This window comes from Musa acuminata, chromosome BXJ2-9, assembly GCF_036884655.1.
Source record: "Musa acuminata AAA Group cultivar baxijiao chromosome BXJ2-9, Cavendish_Baxijiao_AAA, whole genome shotgun sequence".
In the NCBI taxonomy this organism is placed as follows: domain Eukaryota; kingdom Viridiplantae; phylum Streptophyta; class Magnoliopsida; order Zingiberales; family Musaceae; genus Musa; species Musa acuminata.
Genome location: NC_088346.1, coordinates 48,036,276 through 48,048,660, shown reverse-complemented (window position 1 = coordinate 48,048,660; position 12,385 = coordinate 48,036,276). Strand labels below are relative to the sequence as shown.

At 39.3% G+C, this 12,385-nt stretch overlaps 1 protein-coding gene across 1 annotated transcript; it reads left to right on the top strand.

Moving 5' to 3' along the window:
• Positions 1 to 2,247: 2,247 nt before the first annotated feature.
• Positions 2,248 to 5,606, top strand: LOC135623756 (disease resistance protein RPM1-like). Its single transcript, XM_065127057.1, has 2 exons — positions 2,248 to 2,401; positions 2,489 to 5,606. The coding sequence occupies exon 2, from the start codon at positions 2,553 to 2,555 to the stop codon at positions 5,382 to 5,384; it is 2,832 nt and encodes a 943-aa protein (XP_064983129.1). The 5' UTR covers positions 2,248 to 2,401; positions 2,489 to 2,552; the 3' UTR covers positions 5,385 to 5,606.
• The last annotated feature ends 6,779 nt before the right edge of the window (positions 5,607 to 12,385 follow it).

Sequence of the window (12,385 nt, the reverse complement as noted above, 5' to 3'; positions counted from 1 at the left end):
TTCATAATTTGAATTGAAATCCATAAGACACTTAAATAAATTACTTTATAAAATCATAAAATTTATAATGGATTGAATAATTAAGATCTATGAGAATTGAAACTAATCAAGGCTCACTTGTAGTGTTCTTAAACAAAATAATAATGTTTTTATTTATCAATAAAAAATTTAAAGTCCATTAAAAAAATTTATTACTAGGTAGAGCTTCACCCTTATTTATTATAATTCTTCCAAGTTAAATGAAAACATATATATATAGAACAATCAATTATGCGTAAACTTTTATTATATCTAAATAGTATCTCTGGTTGCTCATTTAGGTGCAAAAAATGATTCTAATAGATTGATTCTTCGAAGTATTCATCATGTATCTACACCATTTCTAACCTAAATTTTATATCTAGTAATATTAGTGTTTCTATATTTTTTTTTCTTACCCATTTAGTTTCTAATAAACAAATTATGTTAATTCTCGTACTTCTATACTATAAGTCATTGGATTAATAGTATAATTTTGTACAAATTTCTTTACCCTTATCGATTCAGAATAATGTGAGAATCATTGTCTATTTTAATAAAAAATAATTAATATTGATCGTATATCCGAATTAAAAAAAGTGGAGGGTTGCATGTCACTAAAACTTGTCACAGCACATAAATATGAAATTTTATTTTCTTTCTTTTCGTGATATTATTATCAAACTTTGGTGGTGGACCCTTAACACCACTTTCATTTTATTTTTCTTTCTTTTTGCGATGTTGCTATCTAAGTTTAATGGTGGACTCCAGAACAACACTAAGGTGCAACTTGAGAAACCTATATTAGAGTTATGAAAAGAGTCATCTCTAAGATAATAAGGGTAATTCCAATAAGTCCCTTACCTACTTGACATGCTAGCAGATGATAAATGAAATAGTTTACCATGATCATCCTACACAGACCCTTAGCGCCACTTCATTTTCAAACATGTGGTGATGGAATATAAAGTAAAATAAATTTTTGTATATGAATAAATATTAGTAGGTCATAACACACAGCGAAATTAAATGGAATCACTATCAAATATAACACCAAGATATACATGAAAAACCTCTCCAATGTGAAGGGTAAAAACCACAAAGCAAACTAGAGATAATCCACTACAAGAATAATGAATATACAAATCTCAATTTCTCGTCCAAAATCTTAGCAACAATCACAAGAGAATAACTAAGATACAAGGATCATGTCGTGTGCACAATATCTAAATCTTCCCTAATTCTTCCAAAGTAATCACAGTAAGAATCTACTATAGATATGATCTAACTTGAGATGAAAGCACTACTAGATAATTGAGAACAGTCTCTCTGTATTGTCCTTGTCTTCTTCCCTTTCTTTCTCTTCCTTCTCCTCATTTTCTTTGAAATCCCATTACTACCAAAAACTACCTATTTGCTGTCTTTTTCTGCCCTTTTTTTTATAGTCACCATACTCCCCTAATATAAATTAGGATTAGATTAAGAGAAGATTAACTATGAGCAGATAAAACCCATCTTGGACTGAATATGGGCTATCAACCCAACATGTGGGGTATAAAGTACAGAGATCAATCAAGTACTATGTTTTGCCGGTAATAGTGAGCTACTACTAACAGTAAGACTGTTTGAAAGATAAATAAACTTTATCCTGATTTAACGAAAGAAACGCTAAGATAACTCGAATTTGATCCTTAGAGGTACCGTCATCAACACATTTCCACCATAACACGCATTTCAAAACTGTGGCACGAGCAGCACGCAAACCTTTTTATTTTCTGCAAACTCTTCCTACAACAAAAGTACATATATATCGCTATATATATATATATATATATATATACAGAGAGTGAGAGAGTGAGAGAGTGAGGACGATTCCATTGTGATAATTCTTCAACGTGGTGCGTCACAAGATGTTTTTAGTTTTCTTTGGTGGGTCACGTAACGTGGACAAGCAACCAAAGCAGTCACGTCATGATGCTCTACACTGGACTAGTGTCCGGTGACTGAGTTGGCCAAGTCCCCTCAGTCGTGCTCATCACGTTATAAACGTCCAAGGTGGTGGGTCAGTGCCAATGAATGATTGAACCAGCTGTGAGTGACTTCCAACACGTGAAGTCAATGCACCAAGATCCAACAAAGAGGCGCTTCTACAGCATCAGGTTGGGTGAATGATCCAACAAAAGATATCGGGTTATGATTGATCAAGTGGGGTCGTCAATGCACCGAATGATCCATCAAGATGAGTGGTGTGGAGTGATCCTCTTGTCGAAATGACCATAGTGTCATGCATTTATATAGAAGACAGTCCTTTGGGTAGATGCAATCAATCTCTATTTTGATTGAGCTGGGAATGGTTGTGGAAGGAGTGACGCCGTGGAAGAAGGTACATAACTTCCTTGATCTCTTTATGATATGTAAGATTATAGACTTGTTTTGCATGCATAACCTTCGTTGCTTGTTTATGGAGCAGTAAGCGGCGGTCGTCACGCCGGAAGTGTTGGTGATGTATAGCGGCTGAGAGTATATCTTTGGAAATGGATCCGCTGACTTTCGCTGTGCTGAGCAACTACCTGGCGTGCTTGAGCAAGGATCTGACCTCCGCTGCTGTCCGAGGAGCGATAACAGCCGTCAACAAGAGTCAAGGATCCAAAAGCATTGATATCGAACATGAGTTCGATAACCTGAGGAAGGAGCTCAGGAGCATGCAGTGCTTACTACGTGACGAGGAGCAACGGAAACAAGACAGCGAGTCCCAGGCGAATTGGGTGGAGGAGGTGAAGGAAACAGCGCAGGACGTCGAAGACATGATGGATCTTATCGTCTACTTCGGTCACTGCCAAGAGTGGGATAAATCGTGGAACTCCCACGCCTCAGACTACATCGGCACTCGTTTGACCAAAGTCAAAGAAGAATTCGAAAATATTAAACAAAGAAGAGACCGATACCTGCCACAGCTCTTGATGCGCAGAGAAGAACAGAGCTACCACGGTGGCTGTCAGATGTGGCAGCCACATGAGGAGCTGCCTCACGAAACCACGGGCACTGATGTGGTGGGAATGGAGCAAAACGAAGCCAGAGTCATTAAATGGCTCCTTGGTGAGACTGACGACGCCCCGAGGAACATGGTGGTCTCGATTTGTGGCATGGGCGGCCTGGGCAAGACTAGCCTGGCCAGGAGAGTCTACAACGACCAGCATGTCAGGGGACACTTCGATTGCTTTGCTTGGGTTTCCATCTCCAAAACCTACAACGCTGAGGAGCCGTTGCGAAGCATCGTAAGGCAGATCATAGGCAACCGCGAGGTGCAGGGGACACCAGACGAGCTCGACGAGTGCCTTCATCAGAAGAGGTACGTGATCGTGTTAGATGATGTGTGGAGCAGAAACGCATGTAATGACTTTTCTTATCTCCTGCAAAACGGTAAAGTGGGCAGTAGGGTCATCGTCACCACAAGAGACCACCACGTAGCTGCCTCGCTATGCATCGACAGCCATATCTTGAACCTCCAGCCTTTGCCTGAATCCGAAGCTTGGTCTCTTTTCTGCAAGAAGGCTTTCTGGATAGATCCTAATAAGTCTTGCCCCAAAGATTTAGAGGACTGGGCTCGAAAAATTGTAGCGAAGTGTGAAGGCTTGCCTTTAGCTGTCCTTACACTAGGAAGCTTGTTGTCGTCCAAAGATCGGAGTCCTTTGACTTGGAAGCGCTTCTACAATGGTATCGGCTCAGAGTTGAGCAACAACGAGATGCTCGTAACCATGTCGCGCATCTTGATGCTTAGCTACGCTGATCTACCTAACCATCTCAAGCAGTGCTACTTGCACTGTGGTAGCCTCTTTCCGGAGAACCATGTGATCAAGAAAAATTGGCTCCTCAGGTTGTGGGTAGCGGAGGGACTCGTGGAGGACATACATGGAATGACATCGGAGGAAGTCGCAGAGGGCTACTTCGATGAGCTGATCCTTCGTAGCATGCTCCAGGTGGCAAGGAAGGATGAATTCGGCAAAGTCAAAGCCTGCCGAATGCACATCCTCATGAGAGAGGTAACCCTATGTGTATCCAAAGGCCACAAACTCTGTGCGGTTTTGGATGAGCAAGGAGCGAAAGTAGATGATGTCAAAGCGCGTCGCCTGTCCGTCCAGATCGGCATTGAGAAAGCCCCGGCTGTCCCGCCAAATAATAAGAAGGAGGAGGCTCCGTTGTCTCGCCTTCGATCTCTTCTCTTCTTCGTCGATGACCAAGCTTCTGCTGCTTCTTTCCTAACCATGTCCCCAAATCTTATGCTGTTGAAGGTGCTAGAACTGAGAAATGTTCCTATCGACCATGTCCCGGGTGAAGTGTTCGATCTGTTCAATCTAAGGTACTTGAGCTTAAGGGACACAAATGTTGAAGTGCTCCCCAAATATGTCAAAAGACTTAAGATGCTCGAGACCTTGGATCTGAGGGGAACCAAGGTGATTTGTCTTCCCCATGAAGTGGCTAAGCTCAAGGAACTGCGGCATCTGCTAATGGACTGTGTTTATGTACTAAAGAAGCTAAAAAAAGGGAGGGGTATAATTAATTTAGTATCCGATCAGGCAACCGTGAAGAAGATTGACGACATACTGAATCAAAAAGCTCCAAGGATAAAAACAGATACCAGTTCGTGGATACGGGATATGAAAGGCTTGCTGACTCTGAAAACAGTCGAAGCAGATGAGAGGCTCATCGCTGAAATAGCTGCGCTGGTCCGACTGAGATGCCTTGGACTTACGAACGTGCATGCGGAAGACGGGATTCAGCTGTGCGATTCCATTAGCAAGATGGGCCAGCTTCTCTCCCTCACTATCGACGCGGCATCCGACGAGGCACTGATGTTGGACTCCCTGCCTTCTCCTCCACCTCACCTCCGCAAGCTTGTATTGGATGGGCAGCTGTGGAAAGTCCCTCCATGGTTCAATCTCCTAAGCAGCCTAACCCACTTGTACTTACTGGATTCTCAACTGAAAGCTACCTGCAACCCCATTCCTCATCTTGAGAAACTAGATAGTCTGGCGCACCTCACGCTGCGAAGGGCATACAACGGAGAGCAGCTGCGCTTCCGTGCAAACATGTTCTTGCGTCTGAAGTCACTTAATATTGCAGAGTTGAAACGCCTGAGTCAGCTGGACATGGAGGAAAAGGCTCTGCCGAGCTTGTCTTTGCTGCATCTTAGCCGCTGCAGAGATCTACAGGGAGAAGGACTTTGTGGCATCGACAACCTTCCCGGTCTCCGCCATCTATACTTGCAAGATATGCCTGAAAGCCTTATGTCGAGCCTTGAAGGAGACCATCGACTGAAGGCGAGCACTGGCTGGGAGTCTATCTCAAAGTCGATGTCGTGGCTTTGACACAGCGGACGGCACCTTCGGATCCCATGACTGAAGCCAAGACCATGATGTTACTCCTATTACTATATTTGCTCTTTGCTCAGTGTTGTTGTGTGTGGTCTTCTTTTATGTTTCACCCTTGTCTGAAGAATGACATTGTTGTGTCTGCTGATTTGTGTTTTTCTATCACCTGTAAGTTGTAATATTTGTATCTATAGTTGCAAGGAGCAAATGGTTGTGTTATTTGTGATTCTTATCTACTGGTTAATCACAAGCAAACTTAATCCAAAGGTTGGCCAATATTTTTTGGATTTCTTAAGAATAATATATATTGGTTAAATTAAGCTTTAAGCTTTAGTGTTAAGGTTGAAGTCATCCCTTGAGTTGTATCCATTGTTCTTTTACTAAGAGAAGAGTGTTTAAGTGTAAGTCAGAAGAAGTATATGGGTAGCTAATTAATTTACAGTTAATTTAGAGGGGTATTTTATTACTCATCCACCTATTTATCATAGGACACATTTTCTTTAATTGGAAAATGAGAATTTTGTAGTTTTTTTAATTGATTAAGATTTATGAAATATTATTGAGTATGGATTTTTAAAAATATTATTAAATCATAAATGATTTTGAAATAACAGAAAAATTAGTTTCAAAAAATAATAATTATTTTTTACATGCCAAAGCCATGAATATATCTTGTCTTGTGGTTCAGATTGAAATAAGTTTGCTCAAATTTTTACATGTGAAATTTATTTTGATATTTCACAAAATATAGAAATTAACAATAATGACCCAAGATTCTATCTAAAATGCCTATGAATTTGATGACTCAAGATTCCATTGCTTGCAGACAATTCCAAAATGTATGTAATCAAGAATAGAGAATTTTTCATGGATCAGACCAAAGTCATGGAACTCTGATTAATCCACCATCACAAGAGAAGAAAATGTCAAACAGGTCTTTGTCACTTAAGTCTCCAATTTGTAACTTTTAGAAAGTTACTATCACAATAAATAATATACAAAAACATTTGAGCAATCATGTTGGATAGAAATCTCCATAATTAAGTTCTAAAAATATAAATATCCATATGTCAAACTTTATTTAAAAATATATGAGTAATATCAAGATAATATAAATACGAATCGTAATAGTATAGTTCAAACATAAAAATTATTATATATATATAACAAGTCCATTATAAATATTATATATATAAATATGAATCATAATAATATATTTATGTATATAAATATTAAGAAAATTTATATTGTAGCTCCACAATGAATTGAGTGGTACCTCTCACCTACCAAAATGGAGATCAATAAATTATCTAACCACCATGTTAGCCGGCTAATTCTCAAAGATAAATAATGTTTTTGTAGGCAAATAATGTTATAAGGAAATAATGTCATGTAACATTATCAGTATTAGCCTATGTCGGTAGGAAAATAATGTCCTCATATATTATAAAATATTTATATTTTATATTTAAAAAATAATAAATTTTATTCATTAAAGAGTGTACAAGATGCTTTTATGTGCACTCAAGACCTACCAACTATGCAATAATGCATAAACCACTAGATAGTCTCAATAGAGACATTATATTTTGTAAATTCATTCATTCATGCATTCAATGAGATATTAAGATAAATGTAAAAAATGTTAGAATAAATTATTTTTGGCATATGGCATGTCAAAAATGTGATAATCCCTTAGCTCCTTTCAAGGGGCACTTCTAAATATACCTCATAAATATGGTAAAAATCATATTAAACAAGTACACTCAACCCCATTCTCAACAATGAAATTTAAAATTTTGATTAATTTCTAAATAATTATCAAAAGTCATCAACAACATCAAATAAAACCTCTTAAATTGTCTAAACCAATAGATAAAAGGGATACCAAGCTCACTATATCCTAAGAATGGCATGCACCTATGTTGAACCAATTTGATTTGAAGCTGTACCAACTTGGATTCACCTGTTCAAACTCACACCAATTTAGAATCACCCAAAATCAGCTTTAGACTTATTTGTAAAAATTTAGAATCACTTAAGACCCATTTGAAGCGATCCGAGTCATTGTGATTTGAGATCGGCTACATAGGGCCCACTAAACCAAGGTTAAGAAAATGTGATTTACGAATTCTTTTACATTATGATATAATATTAAAAAAAATAATATTACAATGTTAGAATATGGAAACATGTATAACTTTACTTTTAAAATCTAAAATTAATAAATATGAAATTTTATGTAATATTAAGAAAAAGCATTGATGGATTATTTTAAAACTTGTAATGATAGAATTAAAATGGAAAACCTACAATCTTCTTAGGGTGGTGACCACCATCTACTCTCCTCTCTATCAAATTCCTCCAAAACCAGTGAAAGTAGAGGGGTCTTTGTCCGAGTTTATATAAGATACGAGAGAGAATATTTCCTCTATATTAGATTTATTCTTAAATATGAATTAAATAAATCATTTACTATCATGATATTAAAAAATAAGAAAAAATTTAATATGATGTGATTGGGTTAATGATTCAGTGATTATGATCATTACACCGAGTGAATTATACTTTATAATCTTCAAATCGAGTGCATGGTTAGGGAGCATATAAGTTCGTCCTAGAGTCTTCATGTCGAGGTGCATAGTTAGGGAACGTGTAGACTCGGCCTAAGTGCCACCCTCGAGACTTCATGTTGAGGTGTTTGCCTTAGGAGCGAGTTCCTTTTAGCTCTTACTTATCCGAGGTGTCACTCTTGGGTCTTCAAATCGAGTGCACGGCTAGGGCGTGTGTAGACTATGCCTAGGTGCATCCCTTGAGTCTTTATACTAAAGCGCACGACTCAAGAACTAGGCCTACTAAGGGGTTTGACCACGTCAGAGTGGTAAATTAGACTCGTCAAGGGGTTTGACTATGTTAGAGCGGTGGATCAGACCTGCCAAGGGGCTTGACCGTGTTAGAGTGATAGATTGGACTCGCTAAGGGGTTTGACTATGTTGGAGTGGTGGATTGTGCTAATCATATGTACCATGCAAGCCACTCACATGAGTGATGGCACATGTGATACGCTACGTAGTCTTTTTGCTTATTATTATTATTATTATTATTATTATTATTATTATTATTGATATTGATATTTTCTCAATTTATGTTGTATATTGCATATATTGTGATGTCTATGGATCTGCAGAATGGAATCAAATTATGATGAGATTGTAAGGAAATTTGGGGGTGACATCACATGCGCAGCGAAAGAACATAAAACAAAATCCTCAAATTTCTCATTGATTATGTTCTTCATCGTGCAAAGATTAATGCATAAAAATCATAAAATCGAAAACTATGTATATGAAAGATTATGTTTTACCTAGGAAGATCATATATTCCTGAATCCCTACATATTTGTAGGAGAGGGTGAAGGAAGTCAAACATCCTCCTTAGTGGTGATCCACACAATAGGGCTGCGACGATGCTTTTTAAATCTTCAGGCCTGCTATCTAAGGAGGAGAATAGGAGATAAAACCCTAGAGAGACTCTAACCTATGAACCTTTGGTTCCCTTATATTTATAGAAGTCTCGGGCCAACTTAACCGTAATGGATCCTGCCTTATTGAGTATTGAATCTTTATCCAACTACCAAAGCCTCTTAGATTAGTGTATCTTTATCCAATAATCTCTCATTAGCTCTTATTAGATCTCATCCATATGATCCAATAATTCAGAGGCTTATTGGATATCCAATAAGATAGGGGCTCCAATGGATATCTCATATCCGAACCTCTACTCATTGCAATGCATACCATATGTGTGTGACCCTCTAGGTCCAATATCGAGCTGGCCGTGATTCATACCTGTCAGAACTCCTTCTGGTTCAATGAATTATTATCTTCATAATAATTCACTCGACTCATCGATTGTGAATACTAGGCCACTACGTCGCAGTCCCTAGACGATACAGGGGAATCCAATTAATTGAACATGTGTTTCCTTATTTACCATATACTTATAGTCCCTCATCTATCTAATATCCCAGATATTATATATCGCGCATGGTGCTGTCAGACCTATATAGTTTCTACTCGAGTCTTGCTCTAATCGGATTCTCCCGAAGAACTCTTTCTCTCTTAATCCGAATAACCATGCCTAGAGATTTGTCTAAGCAAGAACACATGTGATATTCCTCTTATGACACCGAGAGTGGATGATCCTCTATCGACACTCAATAGCCCTCGTAAGGTTGACTACCACTCCCGATGACCGACTGTGCTAGATTTGGAACATCTAAACCTATAACTTCGGTATAAAAAAGTGGAGCACTCATACATGATATCCTTGGTGTCTCAAGTTTAGGGACTAGATACACCACTAGGACAACGGAGTCACTATCTAACAATAAAGTATCATTAACCATCTAGCATTGTGTGAGCGGATCAATCAGTGAACTCATTCTCCAATGAGCACCTGTATTGTATCCCTAGTGTCCCCACACGAGCAGCTATAAGACCAGCTATATCCATCATATGGATGGGTATATAACACACTAGTTTGTCTGGTTATCTCGATGTCCCTCTCGAGTAACATATGATCGGGATTATTTAGGGTTTGTGTTTAAAAGTAAATCAGTCTCATTATCGTGATCTCATCATGATCTGATTCTCATTGCACAGATCCAAGAACATCACAATATATATGTGTATGTGCAACAATCAATATAAAGTGATCAAATGTCAAATAATAATAATAAGCAAGTCAAGTCACACATGTCATCACTCACGTGATTGGTTTATAAGACACCTATGACTAGCAAATATCACGATAATAAGACCGACTTATCTTTAAATACAAACTCTAAAAATCTCGATCGTAGGTTATTCGAGAGAGACATCGAGATAACTAGACAGACTAGTGTGTTGTATACCCAATCCATATGATAGAGGCGGTTGGTCTCATAGCTTCTCGTGTGGAGACACTAGGGATATAGTACTTATGCTCATTGAAAAATGAGTTCACTAATTGATCCGCTCATAGAATGTTAGATGTTTAATGATACCTTATTGTCATATAGTGATTCGGTAGTCCTAATTGTATGTTTGGTCCTTAGACTTGAAACACCAAGGATGCCCTGTATGAGTACTCCGCTCTTTAATACCGAACTTATAGGTCTAGAGGTTATATATCTAGTTCAACCGATCATCGGATGTGGTAGCCAATCTTATGAGGGTAATTGAGTATCAATAGAGAATCATCTGCTCTCAGTGTCATGAGAGAAATATCCTATGTATTCTTACTCACAAATCCATGGTTAGGGTTATTCAGATTGAGAGAGAAAGAGTTCTTCGGAAGAATACAATTAGAGCAAGACTCGAGTAGAAACTATATAGGCCTAATAGCATCATGCTTGGTGTACGATATCTGAGATATTAGATAGATGAGGGACTATAGATATATGGTAACTGAAGATAGATATGTCTAATGAATTGGATTCCCCTATATCGTCTATAGACTGTGGCGTAGTGGCCTAGTACATCTGTAGTTAATGTGTCAAGTGAATTATTATAAGAGATGATAATTTACTGAGTTAGAAAGAGTTTTGATAAGTATGACTCATGACTAGTTCGATATTGGGCCTAGAGGATTATACACATATGGTAGGTGGTTCAGGTAAGCTTTTTATCTGCGAGGAGCGAGCCTTCAGAGACTCCTATGGTCCCATGAGACCTAGTGCAAATGAAGGAGGCTCACGACTACAGTTCTGTGGTTACCTCGTAGTAGTTAGAGGCACTATGCAATTGCTTTCGAATTCATCGGAGTTTGTTCTGTCTATCCTTAGGGATGAGGTTTGCCCTTTCCATCAACTCTTCGGGTGATTTTGTCTCTCCATTGATGCTGTGGAGGCGGGGTTATGCCTCCCTATTCCTCCAGTGATGGCTTATTGTTTGGGATATTATCAAATTTTGCCTTCCCATATGACACCAAATTCTTGGTGTTTCTTGAGGTTCTTCCTCAAGGCATGCGATGACGTGCAGGTGGTGTCATCTTGGGACCTCTTTTGCTCATGTTTTCGACTAAGTCAAGGGCTAAGTAGTTACTACCTGTCATCCTGTGCAAGGTTTAAGATAAGCGGAGTGATCTTCTACAGTAAGGGTTGGAGGAGTCACTTCTTCATCGTCAACGAAAGGCTTGGCAGCACATATCATAGACAACACACTGCCTTCTCTATTTCCGAGCAAAGGCGAGGCCCTAGACAAGATATAGGGGTTCTTCTCATCTGGGGTCATGAAGCATGAGGAGGAAGCCTATTCGGTGGAGGCCACCTCTCCTCCAGCCCCATTTGGTACGATCATTTTTTTCTTTTTTGGCTCTTTTTTATTTGTCTTTGACCCTTGCTTTGTGGACCCTTAGCAGGTATGAATCTTTGGGAGTTGAAGAGGCGGTGCCCTTCTACTCCCTTCTTGGGGCCCAACGAGGGCCTATTGACGGTTGAGCGACCATCGTGGGCCTAGGGCACCTTTTGTGGCCCTGCTATTGGGGCTTTTGGAAGCTCGAAGGTTGGCGTCGACCTATTCGAGGGAGACCTGCAACCCCTTGCAAGGGTTTTGACTTTTTTGAGGTCCTCAGGTAAGTACGATGTTGTACGCCTTAGCCCCTAAAAGAGGCATCGGAGGGCCCTACTGAACCCCCAAAGCCACTGCTCATGAAGGTAGAGGTGGCTTCGTCTCTTGGGTTGGGATCGCTTGAGAGGTAGGGGCCACCCCTTGTCTCTCTTATATGGCCCTCAATTGGGGGTCCGAATCTTATTGTTGTCACTTCTCTAGGGCCATTACTTGGGCTGACCCCATCTAAGAGGTTGCCTCTGGGAAACCAATATCGCTACTCTAGCCCCACAATGCTCCATCTCCCGTGGTCATTGTTCCACATATGGAGCCATCCACTAAGGAAATCCCTAACCTGCAATTGTCTATGGCGAGGGAGGATCCTCATGTAGCTTCTTCGGGCCCATC